Source organism: Akebia trifoliata, chromosome 3, assembly GCF_017979445.1.
Source record: "Akebia trifoliata isolate Shusen 1 chromosome 3, ASM1797944v1, whole genome shotgun sequence".
NCBI lineage: Eukaryota > Viridiplantae > Streptophyta > Magnoliopsida > Ranunculales > Lardizabalaceae > Akebia > Akebia trifoliata.
In genome coordinates, this window is record NC_141377.1 from 41868391 (window position 1) to 41892089 (window position 23699).

Below are 23699 nucleotides of genomic sequence, written 5' to 3' on the forward strand. Positions count from 1 at the left end.
CAAACTTTTTCGTGGATTGATATTTTACTAAAACTCACCCATTTAGCCAATGATAAATAATAATAAAAATGCTAGAATCCAATGACTACAAACCACCAATATGGTTGGAGGAGATTAGCATTCATGAAAGACTGCACCACGTGGCAGGCAAATAGATCCAATGTAGGGTAACTATCAAGCGGCAAGAGCATGGAGTGCAGGACCACAACCTCCTACACATGACACGCTCACAAGCCGTCCATGAGCATCAGAACACAAATAATTCAAACTTCCTTAAATCTCTAAATTCTAAACCACAAAATCAGAAAACTTTCTCTCAAATGTCAAAGTCACCGACTCTCCACTATCTATAAATCCAATTGTGTGTGAGAGAGAAAGAGAGATAAAGACTGTTTTTTTCTTTTCCTTACTACTAGAACAAATTTAATTCTAAAATCAAATAAAAAAATAAAGATATCAAACCACTAATCCAATTAAGATTCAAATATTAAAAAGTCACTAAATTTCATTTAGTTAAAAGCAGGCCCGGCAATAACACCTATCTATTCTCAAATCTCAACCCAAAACATGAGAGAAACAAAAAGGAGAATATTTGTTGGTCGCCTGCATTAACACTCTCTCTCTCTTTCTCGAATTACTTTAATATTTGTTTTTCTACTTTAACATCTTTCGTTTTACTTCTTTAAATTCCATTTGTCCCCCCTTAGTTTTGTTTAATTTACTTCCTTTAAAATTTTAATCTTTCTCTCTCTCTACCCCCAAATATCTTCTCCCTATAAATCTCAACCTCTCCTTTCTCCATTTTCTTTACTGGACACACTACAAGTCTCCTCAAACCAAGCATTTGAAGAAATCTCAACCGTAGAATGAGGAGCTACGATGGTGATGAAAAATGGGAAGATCATGATCCCATTTCCATTCAAGAAGACGAAGAAGAAGAAGAAGCATTGTCTCTCTGTGATCTTCCAGTCGTCGAGATCAATGGAGATAACAAACAGATAGTCGAAACTCCATCAACAGAAACCGAAAATTTCGAGTTTGGATCATGTTGTGGCTCTGTTTTTACAGAATCAGAGATGTGTGCAGCAGATGACGTCTTCTTCCAAGGTCAGATTCTTCCATTACGCCCCTCTATCAGTTCTGAAAATGGGTTACCCGGAAACCCAAGCAGATGCGGGTCGAGATCCGAATCCATGGAACACTATTCGTCTAGTGGTTTTACTAGCATGAGCAGCACCAGTAGTAGAAGTCACCACTCTTCCAACACCAACACCAACACCACGTATAAGCCTAAATTACGGAACCAATTTCACAGCCATCCGAGCCCCAAACCACAAGTTCGATCATTTGGGTCTCGACCGGGAAATGTTAGTGGGCGGAGTCAAAGATGGACGATTTGGGGATTTTTCAGAGTGGGTTTGGTACAAACACCAGAGATAGAGTTACGAGACCTTAAGATTCGAAACAAGAACAAGAGTTTCAACAGTAGTAGTAGTGGTAGTGGGAGTGGAAGTGGGAGTGGAAGTGGGAGTGAGGTGAAGTTGGAGAAGAAAAAGAAACAGAGATTTCTGTTTGAAAGCTGTAAATGCTCAGTTAGTGCTGTTGAGACAGTTTCTTCGAGGATTCTCGTTATTAAGAGCAATAATAATAATAAAAAGGTAAGTGAGAGAGGAATCAAAGAAGTAGTAGTTGTAGAAGATGAAGAAGAAGACAATATTAAGAAATTGAAACAGAGGAAGCAAGCTATGTATCACAGAAGAACGTTCGAGTGGTTGAAGGAGCTTTCGATTGCAGATGTGCTACAAGAGGCAGCTTAATTAATTAATTAATTAGATCTCTTTACTGTTTACACCCTTTATCAAGATGTGATTATTTATTTCAGTTTTTGGCATCTTTTTTTGTATTTTTGAAAATTCTTCTTCATTTATCTGCAATTCTATATTTCTAAATTCTAAGAAAGTTTCAAATGAAGAATCCAATTTCTGCATTTCTCCCTGTTCCGAAAGACTGGTTCATTTTGAGAGATACTATTGCCACACCAAGTTCTACTAACGCCACATCAACTGTGTCCAATTCTTTGGTGATTTACATAGGAATTAGTGTGGCAATAATAGCAGCTCTCTTGAAAATTCTTTGCTGAATATGGTAGAAATTAGATGTATTTCCCTTTGATTAATTTATTATTTTAGTAATAAAAGGTTTTTAAAAAAAATAATTATGCAAAATCAGATATTTTGAACAAAATCTAGAATAAAATAAAATAAAAAACGTTATTAGGCTACGTAGGGACAAGAGATTTAAGGTAACTAAAGTGTATTACAGTAGATTCCACCCTAAAAAATATTTGAAATATCTAAAAATATATTTAAATAAATTTTGAATTTAGATTTAAAATAGAATTAGAAAATGATTGTGATTTAAGTTTATTAATTATTATGAATAGTAAGATTTTGCTAGAGATCTTTGAAATTAAAATTTGACATTAAAGTGTGAGTGTGTGTGTGTGTGTGTGTGTGTGTTATATAATTAGTTAGGGAGGGTGGAATGAACGTTTTTAATTTCCTCAAGAGATTAAAGATGAGGGAATTTTTTTAATATTAGTATCTTATGAAAGACCAAAGTCAAGGGAATATTAAAAGAAATGAATATCTCTAAATATGACAAAAATATGGGGGAATTCTTCAATATTATCCAATCTAAAATTAATGGCAAAATGGTTAATTCACTTGGGATGTGATTTCATATCTTAGTGACAAATGTTTTATGTTTGGGTCCCTATCCGTGGCCAACAGTTTGGCAAACATTTTGGCAAACACTTTTTCAAAACATGGGTTAGAGGTCTTGGAATGGGCTGATTTTTGGTGAGGATGATCTCTACGGTGAGGAGATCATCCTCACCAAAAATCAGCTCATTCCAAAACTTCTAGCCCCATTTTACAAGTTGAAAAATCGTGAACCGTCCATTTTTTGTATACCATTTTTGATGAGGTTAGAAGTTTTGGAATGGGCTGATTTTTGGTGATGATGACCTCCTCACCATAGAGATCATCCTCACCAAAAATCAGCCCATTCCAAGACCTCTAACCCATGTTTTGAAAAATGTGTTTGCCAAAATGTTTGCCAAACTGTTGGCCATTGAACGCTACTCTTTATGTTTAGATATAGTCATAATATAATGATTTGGAAATATCACAATCCTTTCCTAACCAATAGAAAAACTCTAATCCGACTAAAGTTAACATTTTTGTACACGTCACGTGCGATGGAAAAATAAAAAATTGGACCATTTTCAATTATTAGATTCATCAAATAACCAATCATAATCAAATTTTTCTTCCACGCGGCACACTCTCGAATGAGGCTGAGAGTCTGGTTATGTTACTCAGGTTAACCCAACTCATGATCTGATTGATGCATGGCAAGTCTAATTTTATCACTTTTAAGTCAAAATCAGCTTTCCCTTGTTTGGATAAAAAATAACAATATTGCCTTTCTTTTGGGAGAGAAATGATGACCCAAGAGAGATGAGTCGTGGTCGTCATCATGATTATGGCGTGAAGCTTTATGAGTAGTGGAGCTGGAAGTGAAATGTGAATGGCTGCCAAAACATGCACAGAGAGAGAGAGAGAGAGAGAGAGAGGTTATAAATTTTTTATAAAGATGTTCTCAAAATATCATCATGCGGTACGCAGCACGCTCTTATGATACTGTCTCGCTCTTGGAATGCTTGGCCCAACCATGTCCAATGGATTAAGTATAAATTTGTTTACTTTTAATTAATTGGATTTTATGTATTTTTTTCATTATGACTTTTTATTATTTGAGTATAAATCGACTCCCTGACATGCAGGAGCGGAGTCAGGATTTTCTTGTAGTGGGGGCAAATTATGATTAATTATATAGTTGAAGAACTTAAAGATAAATGATTTTAAAGAGAAATTTAGAGGCTTTTGATTAGAAGTTAAAGAAAATGATATTTAGGTCATTTCTAATTAGTATATGAGATGACCTGGTTAAGAGGCAATGTCATCGACAAAAATTTGAAATTGGCGGGAATTGGGATGGGGTGGGGAGAGAGAGAGGTGAGGGAGTCGGGACAAATGAGACATGTAATTAGTTTAAAATATAGGGGGTCTCAAAGTTCTACGGGGTCAATTGCCTCCACCAACTCCTTACTAACTTTGCCCTTGTTGACATGGACAAGTCTGAGAATCATAGATTTATATGCCTCGGATTACACAATTCTTGAACGTGTCCACGTTAAGGAGTTGATTGAGTATGCCACCTGGTAAGTCATATTTTCACAACTCTAGAGTATAATATTGGGTACTCAAATTGCATAAAAGGCTAGGCAAGAGATTTTTATTTTATTAGGTCAATGTGGATGAAAGATTTTGATAGCATAATTGTTGGATGGTATGGCTTCATCAAAATTTGATAAAATGTATTTATGTAGTCTATTTCAAAGTGAAACTAATATTAAGCAATCAACAAATATTTTATTTTAGTTATGATATATATATGTATAGGTCCCGTTGGACACCCTACACTTTACCCTACGTGTTTTGTCCTACATGGGAAGAGATTATCCTCACCAAAAATCAGCCTATTCCAAAACTTCTAACCCCATCAAAAATGATTTACAAAAAATGAACGGTCCACAATTTTTCAACTTGTAAACATGGGATTAGAAATTTTGGAATGGACTGATTTTTTGTGAGAAAGATCTTCTAACCGTAGAGATCATCCTCACCAAAAATCAGCTCATTCCAAAATTTCTAACCCATGTAGGACAAAACACGTAGGATAAAGTGTAGGGTGCCAAACATTTCCCATATATATATATATATATATAGAGTAGCGTTCAATGGCAAACTTTTTGGCAAAACATTTTTCAAAACATGAGTTAGAAGTTTTGGAATGGGCTGATTTTTGATGAGGATGATCTCCAAGTTGAAAAATCGTGGACCGTCCATTTTTTGTAAACTATTTTTGATGGGGTTAGAAGTTTTGGAATGGGGTGATTTTTGGTGATGATCACCGCACCATAGAGATCATCCTCACCAAAAATCAGCCCATTCCAAAACTTCTAACTCATGTTTTGAAAAATGTTTTGCCAAAAAGTTAGCCATTGAACGGGAACATATATATATAAATAAAAAGTAAAGGGAACAATATTCTTTATCCTTCAAGATCTTGTGTTTCAAGCAGTTGATAGCAACCCAAACCCATGTGATTCCCAAGCAGCATTTCTTTGAATTTTCCCATCAAATGGTTTCAAACCATCATTCATCATGAATTTTATGCACATGTCTTGATGAAAAAAAAAGAATTACACGATTAGATATAATCAAAATAGCTGATTTGTGTATCAAGATCCAACCAACGATTGGGTCAATTAGACAACTACTCATGGGCCAGTGGCACTGTAAGAGTGCCGGATAATTAGGGTTGTCGATGGACGGGTCTGGACCGAGCTTGGTTGAGTCCTAACCCAGTCCAACATCTATCGGCCTTAAGTTGGCTAAGCCCAAGCCAACTCCAATGGGCCTGGGTGAAGCTCATGTTGATTTTCAGGTTTTATAAATAAATAAAAAATTAAATTCATGCACTTTTCGAAATCATTTGATTTGCTTTTCTTCAAAATAGCGTCCAATCTCCATGCCTAACTGACACATTTAAGAATAATGCAAAGAAAAAACAATGAGTAATTAGCTACATAACTACCTACATCATAGTGTTGGAATCTTTTCTTAATTCTTATTCTTTTCTTCTCTATTTATAATAGGGAAACATTTTTCTAACTAACATAGTAAAGATTTGAACCCTACTAAAGGTCGTTTTGCTTAAATGGATTAACATCACAGCAATTCAACACTATAACTCTCTAAGTTGCTTCAAAAAAACTAAGACCCAAAAAATAAAAAATAAAAAATTGACTAATTTAATAAAACATGCATATTAATATTTGCAACTAGGGTTATCAATGTGTACCCATTAATTAAAAACCTTTGTTCTGCATCCCTCTTTACAAAAATCAAACATAATAAGGTCTAAAGAACCAAATGAAAATCGAAACAATAGAAATTGTGAACCAAGAAAATTTTTTATGGTTCCAATTACGATTTCATTAATTTGAGAATTGAAACTAAAATTGAGAAAATTTAATGACTCCCTTTCTAATTCCTATAGAAACCAAACTGGAAGCAAGGGACATTTATAACCCTATTTAAATCATTGTTGATGATAATGATGATTCCAGTCTTGAGTTAAAATTAATTGTTTCCTATGTTTATTGGACTATTCATGACAATGACGAAGATACATGTTGAATGAGGCAACCGCTGCTTCGAATGCATTAGCCCCTAAACATTGAGGGGCTTGTATGATTGCAAGATGATATTTGCTTGCAAGTAGAAAAATATTAGAACGAGTTGTTTTTTCTCTTTAAACATTTTAGTAAATTAATTTTAAAACTCGTCAAGTAGAGTCAACACGACTCAATTGGATTTTGAGATGACTTGACCCTTAAAATAGAATGACCTAACTCGTTGAACCTACTCAGAAAATCATTGAATCGATTGTTCGCACGAACGTGCATGAAGTCTGGTTAGAAACTCGACTGAGTTATTTGACTATATATAATATTTGTTGGGAATATTTATAAATTAAATATATTTTTCTTTGACTCGTCTAAGACAACTTGTAAGTCGTTGACTAGACTCAATCCTGTGGAAAATTATTTTCCAAATGGGTGGAATGGGAATGTATTTTCCCTTCTAGAGAGAAAAATCTCCTTTTGGAGGGAACATAAATTATAGAGAAAATATGTAATCACACGCCTAAAAATTGTATTTTTCAAGAGAATTCATTTTCCACCCATTTTCCATGCCAAACATATACTATGAGAGTAATTAATTAACTGATTTTGTTAACATGTGCCCTAAGGTCACATGTTAAAGTGCATTAAATACACTTTGAAAATTGGAATTTGAGCATTTTTTAGTAAAAAATAAAATTTTAAGGGCATTTTCAGTATAAAATCCAATTTCGAAAGTGTATTAATTGCACTTTAACATGTGCCCTTAGGACACACAACCCTTACTAACATCATCGTCTTACAATGCTTGGATACTAAAAATCCTCTCATTCAAGTTCTCATACATCCTCTTAGAGAGAATTAGAATATGGTTGTAAAAAACAAAATCAACATTAATATTTTTCTTACCCAAACCCATGTTATTTGGTTCAAATTCAAGTTTGTAATTTGTTGTCCACCACTCTGGACGAACCTAGCTTGTCTTGGTAGATAGAGATAATATACTTCTTGGTTTGCTATTTTAGAACATTTCCAATGAAAATGTTGAAAGTCCACAAGTTAAAAATGCCACATAGGCACTTTTGTCAAATATTAGTGTATTTTTAACAAGTAATTTAACATGTCTAAAACCTCCAATGTACATACTAGTACACACATGTTAGTCACCTTTTTGTGACTATTGATTTTTTATTTTTATTTTAAACTAATAAAACAGGCATTGTCGGCTATTGTTTTCAAAACTAACACATTAGCAAGTTGACGTGGTTAGCCACAATTAACACAAACAATAGCATTTGACACCCTTAAAAAGCCCACTAACTTATTCATTGAAGCTAATTTGCTGATTAAATTTTAATTTCTGATATGAACATGTCCACTAACTTGTCCATTACAGATACTCTTAAATTGATTGTGCATCCACAACGACAAAACTAGTAAGGAGTTGATGGGGGCATTTGCCCCAAGAGAATTTTGTGACACCCTTATATTTTCAACTAATTACATGTCTCATTTATTTTCACTCCCTCAACCCTATCTCCATTTGCTTCCACATTGTCACCTCCGTCCAATTTTGTACCCCCGCCCCCCTTTTTCGAATTTTTGTTGAGGACATCGCCTCTTGGTCAGGTCTTCTCATATACTAATTGGAAATGATCTCAATATCCTTTTCTTTAATTTCTAATAAAAAAAAACCTTTAAATTTTTCTTTAAAATCATTCATCTTCAAATTCTTCAATTATACAAGTAATCATAATTTGCCCCTACTATAAGAACATCTTGACTCTGCTCCTGTGCGTGTAAATAACTCGAGCATATAAATTTCTAATACAACTTTGAAATTAAAATTTTAATATTATAAGGGTTAAAGGAAGCAAAACAGAGGTTGAATCCACAAATTAATTAGTACGTAATTCATTTTATTTCACAGAGGCAATGCAGGATGTACCCGATTTACGAGGAAGCATTTGTATAAGAAGGAGATGAGTTTCGAACTCTGCAAAATTCGACATAAATAAACAAAATGGAATCTTGGACGCTCGGACCCCACCATTTGGGAATTGGGATCAGCGTGGAAACAACAAAGTAAAGGAATTAGGTCAACTTTGAACTTTCAACTGGACCCACTCATTTGATTTGGTCTCATTCTTACGACAACAGTTGTATGGGTTTTAATATTCAATCAGCTATCAACAATCTGATCTATTGTCTGCCTTACGCGTGTCATATGCACAAAGTGATGGGACCCACACTGGCGTGCAATGTGGTGTCTGTGACTTGGAAGAAGCGCCACATGTATGATGTCATCAAGCACTTTCTTTCTAATCAATGAGACCAGTCAATTTCAATTATAAATAAAATATGCTAAACTGACGACCGATTTTTTGCTCAATGAATTTTTCGTAACAGTGCTCATAGACTCTCCCGTACATGCCACGTCAATCACTAAGAGTTTATTTTTGTAAATTAGGGATGCTATTCATTCCGGGAGTTGTGCCCTTACAGCACACGTTAAAGGGCAATAAATACACTTTGAAAATTGAATTTTATATTAAAAATATCTTTAAAAAATATATATTTTTATTAAAATACCCTCATATTTCAATTTTCACAATGATTTTTAAATTCGGTATCTCGTCTCGTCCCGTTCAATTTCGATATCGAGTTGTCTCGAACGAGGTTTTTGATCGTTTGAGACGTTTTGTGAAACAAATCAAAAAATTGAACATGAGTCATAAATCTCGATCAAGAAATGACTTTGTGAGTTGGTCCTGCTCAGCTCTGATATCGAGTTAACTCGGGCGATACATCTCGATCTTGGACAAGTTTAAAAATCATGATTTCCACAAGTGTATTTATTGACCCGAGAACATCAATGTTTATAGAACATTTTAATAGAAATCATTCTACAAGCCGATAGCGTTGATCAATAATTGAATCCAACGATGCCACCACCACCTTCTATTTATATACCCATTCTCTTATGTTCTTCTCTATTTTCTCTTTTATTTCATGATTAATTTGCAAAGAGTGTTCTTAGTGTCTCACATTCTTTTCCAATCATATTAATAAGTTTCATATTTTTACTTAATCTAATCACAGAGCAATAAGTAAAACATATATGATATATCACTAAACACACTATGGTAATGTGTAATGGTATGGATAGGTTGCATGGGTTTGTAGATTTGTGTAGTTAGAAATTACGAGATCTTTTCAAAATATTGAAAAGTTGATTTAACCATTTTATTAGATAAGATGATCTAGACTTTTTTTTTTTTTTTTGTTAAATTCCAGTTTAACTAGGAGTGGATTGAGATATTTAGTCAACTTCACTAAGGATAACGTTTTAGAAAAATCTAGATGTCTATATTAATGACTACAACCATCATGATTACACATTGGTCGACCATCATTTACAATGACGAGCCCAACACTATCATGGAAGGAAATCAAGATTATCAATCAACTATCATTAGCACTTAGCCCCCACTGACATAAAATCTTGGTTCCGACCCTCAGTGTGTACATAATCACAGAAAATGGGAAAAATATCTATTGTGCACATCACCATATCGGCACAGTGTTGTATGATGCTAGTATAGAATGTTAGTATATATCATGATTCTTAAACTCGTCCGAGACCGAGATGTATCGTCCGAGTTAACTCAGTATCGGAGTTAAATGAGACCAAGTCACAAAGTCATTTTTTGACCAAGATTTAGGACTCACATTCATTTTTTTTATTTGTCTCACGAGACGTCTCAAACGTATCGGAAAACCCGTCTAAGATGATTCAATATCGGGTCTGGACAAGATGAGACATGAAACCGAGTTTAAAAACCATGGCATATATATATACCATGGTTATTTCCAATGTGTTTAAATGGATCTTAACATGTGCACTTGAACACTCTTCAACAAAATAAACGATAAAATAGACAATTATTTGTTATTGTCAATGTAAAAATGTAATTTGTAGTTCCTCATTCTAAAGTCAAGATCAACAAAAAAATTCTTCAAGCAAATCAAATTTTTTATAAGAAAATCTTAAAAAATGGTAACATGGAGCATTTATTTGTAGTTGAAATTAAATAAAAATGTGGTAGTGTGAAGGTAAAATATAAAGACTTCTTGACATTTTAATTTAAATTGAAGTAAATATACTTTAAGATACCTCTTGTTTAATATTTAATTAAATTATTATTTTTATTATAAATAAAATAAATTTACTAGTTGGGTACCCATCGGACCCTAAGATGGCAACCCAAGAATCAAACCCACCCTAAAATGATGGGATCCAAGATGGTAGATCCAAAACCAACCAATTGATTTCAGGTAAATCAAGTAATTAGTTACCTATTGACATCCCTAATGCTACTAGTGTACCATTTAGGACTCTCAATGGATCAGATCTAACCCATTGGCAACTGTGGAAGTCACTTTTCGCAATTTCCTGATGTTAACCGAGCTATGATCGTGGCCCAGATTCCAGGATCACACGTTGACAATTCTTTCTCTGCTATGGGCTCTTCCTGTAAAGAGGAAAAAGCTCCGATGCCAAAGTTAAGTTAGATTCTAAAAGAGAAAAATAACATAACATTAACAATCACCCCTCCCCCTCATTTATAGAGCCCTTCTTTCCTTTTTCCCCTTTAAAAAGTAAACGCCCAATCCCTTAAAATTAGGCATTTCCCTAAGATCTTGCGCTCATATCTCGAGAATTCGGGGATTTACGCGCCTTACCCTCTTAAGTAGTTATTTTCTTAAAGCGTACCCGACCCATATAAATTCGGGAATAGGAACAATCAGAACTAGAGAGCCTTGAGGCACTCCCCCGACCTATTTGGTCCTCTCTTGTGGCTATAGATTTTACTCTTCCACAGCAACCCTAGAATAAGTTGATGATTCATGCGATAGTTTGTTGATGAAAAAGTGGGATTTATCCTGCACTAATTACCCAATAAAAAGGAAAGAATTTCTAAGAGTTTGTGTTTGTGCCGAAATATAATCACCTAATATAGAATTTTTGAGTAGTCGATATAGGAATCCCAATAACGCACATCACATGCACCAGATAAGTGAGGGTACACCCTTGCAAGTGGCTCCTAAGGAACTAATGCTCATACTAAATATCGAACTCACTACCTATAAGCATTAACTGCTTATCAATCTAAAATTGTCATTGGGCCAATCCCTCAAGATTATAGGAATCATATACTCAATAACTACACACCCTTGGTTCAAATGGTCCTTGGCATCTAAGAGAATACAACGCCCCAATATCTGGAACCAACCGAACGGACAACATTATCATTCTAGATGGAAATTAAAATGGAGTAAAATTTTTTAAAGGAAGATGTTCATACATTGGAATAAGAATATAAAAGTTCCTGATTGTTGGTTTTTTGGTTTCTTTTGTATTTTGAAGTCAAGAAAATATTTTCTTTTATAGGTTTCAAACCCAGTGGACACCGTACTAGATTGTGGCATATGATGCTATTAGGTCTGTCCACTGAAAACATGTGAGACAATAAATATTTTATAGAGTCAGGCTAGCCTGACCAACTTAGTAAGATTTGTGCCATTGGGCTCACATGGATTGTCACATAGGCAATTCAACGCCAAAAACTTCTAGATTTCACAATAAAACTAAAAAACATTAATAATAATAATAAACCTTTTTAGATTTAATCAAAGGTTTTGAAAATGGATGATCACTTAAATTTAAATTTAATGATAAATTTTTTTTCTTCTTAATATATATATATATATATATATATATTTTAAATTCTTAGAATTTTTTGCTTCATGTCCCTATGTCATTCGATCATGTTTTTTGATCTCACAAGGTGCTGGCAGTCCTCAAGTGTTTTTCCTATTTTCAATTAATAAAAAATTAAATACTTCTTTATTATCCAAAAAGACAGATCAGCATAAGGGATCCACAACTTTAGTTTTGAAAATGATTATGGAAAAGATGAATTATGTGAAAAGATTCATCTCGATTGATTTTCGATGTTACCGAAGCTCAAAAGTAATTGACGAAGTCAACCTTCTAAATCATGAAGTTAACTCGTCAACTTAGTCAAGTCTTGAAAATGCAACAACTCAGGTCAAAAATAGATCAAGTTAATCGACCATATGTTATATTTTATATAGAAAAAATAAATATTTTATTTATTTTAATATTAAATTAATATAGACGACTACCAAACTTCCACCTAACTCCCAAACTTTAAATTAAAATTGAATGGTGAAAAATAATTTTTTTAGAAATTTTTTTGTTTAAAGTCCATATAAAGAATCTTATCCTCTACAATCTTGAAGCATTGGATCATGTTTTTGTATGTCACAAGGTGATCCCAAGGGCCAAGGACCCTTAGTAGGGGTGAAATACTTACTAGCTTAGTAATGTTAATTGGATTGAAAACCCATTATTTAAATTGAATTCTTAACGAAAAACCTAATTGATGCATTTTTATTACAAAAACTCCTTTAGAATTTTAACAACTTTAAGTGAACCTTACCTTACAAAGTTTTTTACCCACCAAATCTTACTTTATCAAATTAAGTTTTTTACCCAAAAATCTTTGGAGTGGGATCCACATCATAAATTCAAATTGATGTGATTAATTTGTTACTTAACATATCTTGAAGTGGATCCTAACCACATCAATTTGTGACATTCAAAAAACATGATTTGATGCATAGGATTATAAAAGACAAAATTTTAAGAACATTAATTTTTTTCTTTCAAAAAATAAAGTTAATTTTCATCGTCAAATTTTAATTTTAAATTTGAGGGTCTGGTAGACATCCATTTTCAACACTTTTGATCAAGTTGATAAAGGATTTATTTATTTATTATTATTATTATTTTTTCTTTTGAATCTGAATTTTTTAATCAAATCTAAAGTATGGTGTTGGATTGCTAATTTGATATTCTATATGGGCCAAGGACTTTTAGTAAGATTTGAAATGTTATTAATATAGTCATGCCAGCATCATTGTAAGTTCGGTAATAAAACTTGATAAAGTAACGTAGTTTTTGTAATTCTTAGTAAATCTCTCTATTACTTTTGTTACTCTCATTCAGTTTTATTATTATTAATCATCTCAATTCTCAAATCAATTATCTTTAATTATCCTAAAATCAAATTAAAATACTCACCTTCAACGCGGCATAGACTCTTGACTTTCTTCATCCTTCTCATTTCTCATCTACGGCTTCTCCTCTCTCAATTTTGCCCAATTATCTTTTCTCTCCATTACAGTATACAGATAACAGAGATTAGAGATTATTACAGAGAGAGAGAGAGAGAGAGAGAGAGAGAGAGAGATGTTTCGTTCGTGTTGCAGACCTCTTGAACGATGTTTAGGGCTTAGAGGAGGAGATGGACTTCTCTGGCACATGGACTTGAAGCCCCACGCATCTGGAGACTTCTCAATCGCTGTAGTCCAAGCCAATTCTTCCCTCGAAGACCAAAGTCAAGTTTTCACCTCTCCCTCCGCCACCTACATAGGCGTCTACGATGGCCATGGTGGCCCCGACGCCTCTCGCTTCATCAACCACCACCTCTTCCCTCACCTCCACAGTAACTTACTAACTAATTTTTCTTTCTCACTTGATACCTGAAAACCCTAGTTTTTTATTTTTTATAATAATTAATCTCTATTTGTTTATATGTAGAGTTTTCTTCGGAACAAGGGGGATTATCTGCGGATGTGATGAAGAAGGCGTTTGGTGCAACAGAGGAGGAATTCTTGCGTTTGGTGAAGCGGTCGTGGCCATCACAGCCTCAGATTGCTTCCGTTGGATCGTGTTGTTTGGTTGGAGCGATTTCGGATGATGTCCTCTATGTGGCTAATCTTGGGGACTCGAGGGCTGTACTTGGACGTAGAGTATCCGAGGGAAAGAGGACTCCGGTGGTGGTGGCAGAGCGGTTATCGACTGATCATAATGTTGCAGTTGAGGAGATCAGAAAGGAGGTTGAAGCTCTTCATCCCGATGATTCGCATGTTGTGGTCTATACTCGTGGAGTTTGGCGGATTAAGGGCATAATTCAGGTATAATTCAATTGCTTACACTTGTTTCTGGGTTTTCTCGTGGTTTAGTATCGTTAATTCAATTTTTTTTGGATGAATGACAAATGATTACGATTGAGTTAAATTTTGTTGGAAGGAGTAGCAAGAACCCAATTAGTTCTGTTGGAATTTTAGGTTACAAAAGAGTTTTTTATTTTTTATTTTTATCTGTTCTACATAGTGACTTTGTTGTTTATGACTATATCTTCTGAATTATGTCTTAGTTTAAAGTAGCAATGTTAGAGAGTTTTTTTATATTTGAATTACTAGCATCTCAGGGTCTGAATGCTCATTTCTAACATGCATGGTTAATCATCATGAGGTTTGCTTCTCATTTAAGTATTAGAAACTGAATTCTAACAGACTAAACTATTGTCCATAGATTGATTGCAGAAATGGGTCTGGTGTGTATCCTTTGTAATTCCATTATTTGTATTAGATATATGGAGAATGCTGTTTCATGGTAGATTCTTTGGTTTTCCTGTTTGCTAAAGCTTGTGTCCTTTTGGCATTTTCAAGCTTTCTCCTATTAGAATCCTGCAAGCATTTTCCTTCTTCATTTGGTAACTTAACCTTGTTTTTATATATATAAGGTTGCTTTGGTGGCTATTTCATAACCAATAGCTTAAGTACCAAAGGCTGTTTGGAGCCAGCCCTAATCGATGTTCTCTTTAATTAGGCCCTTCGCTTATGACTTTGTGCAGCAGTCCCTTCCTACTCATAAAGACGGAATGAAACTATAGGGCTGGCTCCCTCATCTTTGTAGTACTGTCACCTACTTAAGAGCTATTAAGATAGGCAAGATTGTAAATATTGTTTTTATTGCAATGAGTTTGTTTTCAGGAAATTATATATATGGGGTATTGTTCGGCAGACAAAATTTGTCCTATATGGCTTAAACGTTTTGGATTGGGCTGATTTTTTGTGAGGATGATCTCTATGGTGAGGAGATCTTAAGTTCGGTTTGGTTCCAACACTTCCCCCAACCCAAACTGTGTGCACCCTTGTTTTATACCCTTCTTTGAGTCATTTCACTTTAAATTTGCCTTCAATTGATCTCTTCCATTGCCATCACTTTAAATTTTTACACCCTGCTCATTACTTCTTACAAACATGAACCCAAACTTAAAAGTCCAAATTCAAACAAGAATCATCCATCAAAATAAACAAATGTCTCACACAAACAAATATGACCATCAACATATGCCTTATACATGCCAATCCAAAATGAATATGAAAATGAAAATTAGAATCCAATCAAGTAAGCCCCTTTCCACTATCCTCCATGCTCCAATTCATAAGACCGAAAAATAGAAAAATAAACATTATCATTATTGAAGATCTAAAGTTGAATAGTAAGAAAATTAAATATATACTTTGTAATACATAGTTTTGGAAGAACAATTTATCTATAATCACAAATGAAGAGGTGTTATGTGTTAAATGTAATATAAATATATTGTATTTAATATAATGAATATTGGTTCGGTTCTTGGACACCCTTGAATTGAAAATCGAATCAAATCAATTTGATTCTTCAAATTTTCAACCCAAAATGAACCAATTATCGATAAAACCAAACCAACCCTAACTGCTCGAGTTCAGTTCAGTTCTCAATTTGGCCCGATCTGATGTGCATCCCAAATAAAAACATAAAGTTCTTTCATCTCGTGGCCAATAGTCATAGAAAGACAAATCACATATCCAGATTAAGGGTTAATATTGTATTCTAATGGTCTCTAAGAGGGAAAAGTATTATAGAAGGGGTAGCTGAGTTTTATAAAATATTGTATTTTGATGACTATAGATTCCGACAATCACTGGACAATCTTGATTTTCTATCCATATTTTAGGGTAATGAGAGTTGTTAGGGAGAGCCTTTAAGAATTTTAGGTTTTTTTTTTTAGCTATGAGTAGTTATAGAGACCTAGGTCCGGATGCTGGAGCGAAGCTAGGATTTTCATGTAGGGGGGAAAATTATAGTTAACTGATGAAGTCAAAGAGCTTGAAGATGACTGGTTTTGGGGAGAAAACTCAAGGGTTTTTGGCTAGAAGTTGAAGAAAAGGGCATTTAGGTTGTTATTAATATGTGAGAAAAGACCTAAGTCAAGGGGGCAATGTCATATGTTTGAAAAGCATATGTTATCTTAAATATTCATCAGAATGCCTACATGCCCTCCTTGACCTTGAATTTCTCCAATAGATTAATACAAAATTACCTCATTACCCTCATCTTCAACTTAAAACTAAAATTTGTTATATTTATTTTTCCAAAACTTATCATCAACCACTTGGCTAAAACTTTTTACCCTACTCTTCAACTTTAAGATCAAACCTAGTTAACCTTCAGACCTAAAGAACACAATTTTTTTTTTTTTTTGATAAGTAAATTTTTTATTGATGCAAGGACAAGGAATCCTCAAAGAAAGAAACAAGCGACAACTTCTCCCTAGTTACAATTTCCCACCTAAATAGAAAATCTTCAAAGAAGAATCCCTAAACTCCTTAAATTGCTTACACCAAAAGAACAACAAACCCAATATACTAAAAGTAATCTCTTGTAAGTTGCTCTCTGTCCCGTCAAACATGCACATATTCCTTTCTTTCGACAAATCCCAACAAATGGCAAAAGGAGTTAGTCTTCACAAAATCTTCAACTTGTTAGAAAAAGAAGGGGACTTCCAACTGAAAAGGAGAGAAGAAATTGAACAAGTGTGATACCAAGAGACCTTAAACAAGGAAAGAAAGTGTGACCAAACACAACAAGCCACCTCACAATGAATAAGAAGATGTTCCACAAACTCACCACTCGCTTTACACATACAACAATAATCAACCAAAATGAGACCCTTATGTTTTAGAATATTGACCATTGGAAGCTTATTCAAGGCCGCCAACCACAAGAAAAATGATACTTTTGTAGGTACCTTAGAATTCCAAATAAAGGATGAAGGAAAACAAGTATCTTGAGTACCTTCAAGTAACGAATAAAAAGATTGGCTAGAGAAACGACCATCACCGCTTCCTTTCCAAATCCGGTGATCTTCCCTATCAAACGAGGGACGCGTTGAGGCTAACAAGTCAACAATAGAGATTGCATCCTCGATCTCCCAATCATTCAGTCTTCTCTTAAGACCCAAGTCCCAAGACTCACCCCTCATTAGGAACCAAAAAGGCAGAGACAAGCATTCCTTTCATGGAGAACGCGTACAAATTAGGAAATAGAAACTGTAAAGGGATATCACTACACTACCGGTCCTCCAAAAAATGAATACGATCACCTCTTCCCACTTCATAACTAATATTATCTCCCATAGAAGCTCCCAACTTATTACTTACAACGCCAAGTATCAAATTACCACCCACCATAGTCCAATACCCAGAAGTCGAACGACGATCAATAATAGAACCTGCCCATGTCCATGCTTCCACACGTTGTGACCATGTGAACGAAATAATAAACCTTTTCCCGAACATCTTTTCAGATATCGAAGGACGCGTAGGGCAACATCAAGATGTGTTGTATAAGGGGCATGCATGAATTGACTAACACCACTTACCACAGGCAATGTTTGGTCGTGTGAGAGATAGGTAGCGAGTTTACCAACCAAGTGTTGATAAGGATTGATATCTTTTAGAGCTTGACCATCCTTTTCACTCAATCAGTGATTTGGCTCAATTGGAGTGTTGATTGGTTTGGCTCCAAGTTTGCCAACTTCCTAAAGTAGATCTAACACATACTTGTGCTGTGAGATAAAAATGCCCCTTTTGGATCTAGTTACCTCAATACTTAAAATTTCAGAAGTCCAAGGTCTTTTACTTCAAAGTGAACTATAGTCTTAAGGTTCACTATGTTTGATAAATAGTGTGTGATCAGCCTGACATTGTTTGTAACTCACATCTTGCATAACAGAGTGGAACCGCTCAAACCATACTCGCAAGGACTGTTTGAAACCATATAAGGACTTTTTTAGATGATACACTTCCCATTGGCATTGGAAAAATGAACTCCTCGAGGCGTATCCATGTATACTTCTTCCTGCAAATCACCATGCAATAAGACATTCTTCATATCTAGTTGGTAAAGCTCTCAAGAGAAGTTTGCCATCAAAGAAAGGACACTAATAGAATTCATTTTGGCTATCGGGGCAAGGTTTCTTGATAGCCTATGCCATAAGTTTGGGCATAGCCTTTGGCAACCAACCTAGTCTTGTACCTGTCAATCGATCCATTTGACTTGTACTTCATTGTGAACACCCACTTGCAGCCAAATGACACCAACTCCCAGGTATCATTCTTTGCTAAAGCTTTCAGTTCTTCATTCATAACATGTTTCCATTTGGGATTGGAGAGAACTTTCACTTTGGATGGAATGGAAATATAAGACATAGTAACTACAAAAAAGTGATAGGATGGAGACACATCATGGTAAGAAACAAACTGAGAAATAAGATGCGAGTTACAAATACACTTACCTTTTCGATGAACAATAAGAACATTGGAATCTGAATAAACTGGATGTGAAGTAGTCCTGAGAACATGATTTGGCTCCTTAGTGGTGTGGCATTGTAGATCAACAATGACTTGTTTTCCTTTTTCGGTGTAAGTGCATCCAAAAATAGTAGGCACCGACTCGGTTGATTGCACAACTTCCACAGTAGATTTTGGAATAATTGGCCAAAGGTAGTGAAACTGGGAAAGATGACTCCGAAAGAGCCTCATAATTAGTGAATGGAAGGAACCACTCTCCCTGAAGAGATTACTGACCAGAACTAGGAAAGTAACATTGATTCTCAAAGAATGTGATGTTCATTGTGTTTATACCATGTCTTTTTTCTTTTTTTTCCCTATTTATCATGTAAATATATATAAGAATGGAGAAATATAAAACATAATTTTTTCTTTGAATTTTTTTTTTTTATCTTCTCTAAATCCTATATCATTTTCTACATGGTATCAAAGCTTTGATGATGACTAAGAAGATCAAAGAGAGTTCCAAAACAAGTAAAGAAGTTTTGCGATCACTCAATGAGGGTTACACGGGTTTCAATCTCCACTTTTCTACAGTCATAGGGCTATTGCCAGCCACCTAGTCACCATTTAGGGTCTGTTTCCATCAGCAGCAGCCATCTAGGGGCTACCGCACATCAGTAGCTACCCTCTAGAGGTTGTCGCACCACTTCAACCAGCTCCCATGACTGCCACCAGTCATTTAGGATTGTCGCCACCTCCCACAGACCATCCTAGGTCCATCGCTTCCCTTCAAAACCCCTTTTGAGTTCTTTATCCAACCTATTAGGGGTTTTGTGGAACTCCATCTGGTCATTTTTCACACTTGATTGACTATTACAATCAATGTCATCGTTGTAATTGCCTTCAAGGTGAGTCGGATTTTTTTTTCTTTCATCAAGAATGCGGAGAGGTTGAAGTGTGACCATTATGGAAATTTTGGGAATATTCGAGTAAAGTGTTGGGACTTGATAGGTAGTCCTAATTCATTTCAACCTAAGGGCCGATCTTCCTCAACTCATCATGCTTCCAATGCTTACATATTGGATGATTCCCTGAGTTTTGAGATATTGGCTTCAGCAATAGATGCACCATTTTCCCAGGAAGGTATTATTCATTTGAGGGCTCTTTATTGGATGGTTCCATTGCTATTTCTTCCTTCACACACACAGGTACCCCTACCACTGCTCATCATGTTTCCTTATCTCAATCCAACTCCTGGATTATTGATTCATGAGCTTTAGATAACATGACAAGATTTGACAATGAAGAGTGTGATTAGTAGTGGTCATGAAGCAAATGGCTTGTACTTTCTCGACATCCCAACGTCTTAGCACGTTCCACATGCTCATGTTTCTCAAAGCAGTAGTAGGGTAATCAATAAATCCTGATTAATGCGGTGGCATATTCAGTTGAGTCATGTTTATTTTCAGTATTTACATCGTTTGTTTCCTTATTTGTTTCAGTCTATGTCATTGTCAGAGTTATAATGTGAATTTTATCAATTGTCAAAGCACCGTTGTTCTTCTTATCCAACAAGTTTAAATAAAAGAAGTTCATCTTCGGGGGGGGGGGGGGGAAGTTTTAGAATTTTGTAGTAGAATTTCTTAATCTTGTAGGGAAAAGAATTTCTTAATCTTAAATATCTAGCCTTCTTAATTATATGTCCTTCATTCCCATTCGTCATGCAGATAGTCGCCTAGTCGGAATGTCTTCTTGGTCAAATCCTTTTTACAATCCCTACTACAAGTTTCAGAAATTTCATCTTTGGAATTCCCAAATATAGCTATAAGGGGCATAATGGGATTCCCATCTATGATAGCATTTTTTTTTCATTTGGTTGGCTTTCTTGTAAAGAATCCTAATTTTGGATATTATTATCACCAAGGGAATTATTTTTGTGAATTTCTCTTCTCTTTGTAAAGCTAGTTGTATGTTTGTTAGCCACAGGCTCATCCATTACGATTTCTTTCACACTGTATGGTCTCATTTTATTTTGCTTTTTCGCATGTTTTTGTGCTTTCCTAGTTTGTTATTGGGTTTAGTGGCAATCCCAGGCTCCTAATTTCAAGGAGGGGATTCTATGTAGTTTGATCCCATTTCCTGCATTGGGAGATCTGGAAGGAGAGGAACAGCCATGCATTTGAGGGGAATGACAACACTCCACATATTTATTATTAATATTCTTGGATTTATGTTCTAATTGTCTACAATGTTTAAGGAGTTGAAGGAGATCTTCAAAGATTTTTTTTTGTGTTTTGTTTTAGAAGAGAGTTGGTTCGAATGCAGTGTAAGTGTAAGGTTCGACTCATCTTTGCTTTTGGTTTCTTTTTTCCTCTCTCCTACTAGGCAGCTCTGCAGACCTCCTTGTTGTTAATTCTATTTTCGTTTTTTAATAAAAAATTTACCTATGAATGAAAGCCACGCTAAAGTTTAGCCAAAAAGGTGACACTTTTAGCATTAACAAATAATGGCTTAACGTGGAAACTATGATCTAATAAAATAGGAAGCCCATGACAAATTAACATTCATACAGTTATTAGACTCATATAACAAAGATAGTGGTTACACCTCTCTTGAACATTATACAGTAATTCATGAAATCTGGAAGCTTAAAAGTTTGCTGGTTCTCGATTTGCTGGAGATTCCATTGAAATTTCAAAATCTATCTGTATTTTCTTAAAGCTCTTTGCCTTAAAATTCTCTGTTTATTTCGTTTTCTTTTGGCCAAATAGAAGTTTAATCTTCTGTTATCGTCATGAGTCAAATTTCTGTCCAAAAAAGGTGTCAAATTCATCAGCCCTTTCTACATCATAATCCCTTTTTTGGGGGCGACATAAAATTTCAATCACATGTTCTGCATCTTCAGCCATTACTATCATGCAGTTAAATAGTTAAAAGTAGGATGCATTCAATACTTGAGATACGCATGAAGACTTCAAAATGCAATAATTCAGTGAACTATTCTCAATATGTTCAAAAAATTTCTACGCATATTGGCCTTTTAAGTTACTATGGTTTATGATATTGTTCATCTGTTATCAATACAAGATGCATGCATGTTATCCTTTTAAAACCCCGTCTTTACTTCTAATAGATGTCCTGAAATCTGTCTTCACTTTTTAAATGTATTTGGAGCCATAGTCTCCCCCCACATGGGTGGAAGTGGACTCGGATGTAGGTGGCCAATGTGTGAGGGATTACATGGTATTTGATGTTTGGTACAACTTTAAATGAAAGATGCCAAATGTTAATAGACTCCTCTTGCTAGTTGCCGCTTTGCGACTTGATGTTGATTTGACCATCCATTATATAAATGTGCATGGTGAAAGATGCAAGTATAATCTTCTAACAATGACGACCTTCTTAGTCTTTTAACATTAACTCCCTTTTTTAGGTGTCAAGATCTATTGGAGATGTCTATCTGAAGAAGCCTGACTTCGACAGGGATCCTCTTTTCCGGCAATTTGGCTTACCTTTTCCTCTAAAACGACCTGTGATGACAGCCGAACCTACAATCCAGACAAGAAAGCTAAGACCACAGGATCTATTTTTGATATTTGCATCAGATGGCTTATGGGAGCAACTGAGTGATGAAGCAGCAGTAGAGATCGTCTTCAAAAACCCAAGAGCGGTAAGTTCCCATCTTTTTCCTCATATTTTAGTCCACATTTTCTACCACTCTTTATCCCCTTATACAACTCACTCTTTAGTGGAGCTTGAACATTGTTTTGTGATGATATTGGCTTTGGATTATATGGCAGGGTATAGCAAAGCGATTGGTGAGAGCTGCCCTTAATGAGGCAGCGAAGAAGAGGGAGATGAGATATGATGACATAAAAAGGATTGAGAAAGGGATCAGGCGCCATTTCCACGATGACATCACAGTGATCGTGATCTATCTTGATAACCATCAAGGCGCCCAAAATAGTAAACCCAAGGAACATAACACTGTTGGCTGCACTAGTGCCCCTGCTGACATTTTCTCTCTTAAAGGCTCACACCATGCATTTCCCTGAACAAACCATTCACCAAAGGGTACACAGTGCCTGCCTGTGAATATAAATGTTAAATACGTAAAATGAGTCAGTGTGTGTACATGCATCAAATGCGAAATTTACTTGATTTTATAAAAATTAGGTGAGGTTGGTGAACATATATCGAATCAAGGGAGAGATGCTAAATCCAATCTACTGTCACAATTCAGGGTTTGATCACATCCACATGGTTCCCTTCAATTTTGCTAGTGTGCAGAAAAACAATATGTTACGTGATGGTGGATGCTTTGAGGGGGATAACATGGAAGGATTGATGGCCTAAGGGAGCTTCATTATGCCTTTGCTATTATTAATTTTTTACACTAGTTTGGGGATTCATATAGGTGTCCTTATATTGGTCTTTACAAGCTTAGAGAGAGAGAGAGAGTCAAATGTGAGCTTGGTTCACTGATATTCGTCATGATCCAATTATTTTATGAATGAGATGATTGGAACCAATGAGGGACACAGGCCCACCTTGCTTATAGGGAATCTGGCTTCTATTTATTAGTTACATTGCATCTGAATCCTTCTATTTGCTTTTAACTTCAACATATGGATTATTGGGAGAGAATGATCTGCTTTGGAATAGATCCGATGAAACTGCTAGATATTCATTTCATATGTTCATATGTTTTAGAGAGATTTTATTGGCATACCAACTTTTACTTAAAACACTCCAATCCCGTTGAAAGTAGTAACAACTGTTTACATATAGTTTGGTATGTTGATGGGTTAATAGCAGC

General features: G+C 35.1%; 2 protein-coding genes across 2 annotated transcripts; both read left to right on the forward strand.

The window, feature by feature from the left end:
• Positions 1-413: 413 nt before the first annotated feature.
• On the forward strand, positions 414-1949 carry LOC147407053 (uncharacterized). The gene has a single exon (XM_086435444.1). The coding sequence runs from the start codon at positions 867-869 to the stop codon at positions 1815-1817; it is 951 nt and encodes a 316-aa protein (XP_086291570.1). The 5' UTR covers positions 414-866; the 3' UTR covers positions 1818-1949.
• An 11541-nt stretch (positions 1950-13490) lies between these two features.
• On the forward strand, positions 13491-23445 carry LOC147407054 (putative protein phosphatase 2C 63). Its single transcript, XM_086435445.1, has 4 exons — positions 13491-13917; positions 14013-14389; positions 22314-22550; positions 22681-23445. Exons 1-4 carry the CDS (start codon positions 13662-13664, stop codon positions 22933-22935), a joined length of 1125 nt encoding a protein of 374 aa, XP_086291571.1. The 5' UTR covers positions 13491-13661; the 3' UTR covers positions 22936-23445.
• The last annotated feature ends 254 nt before the right edge of the window (positions 23446-23699 follow it).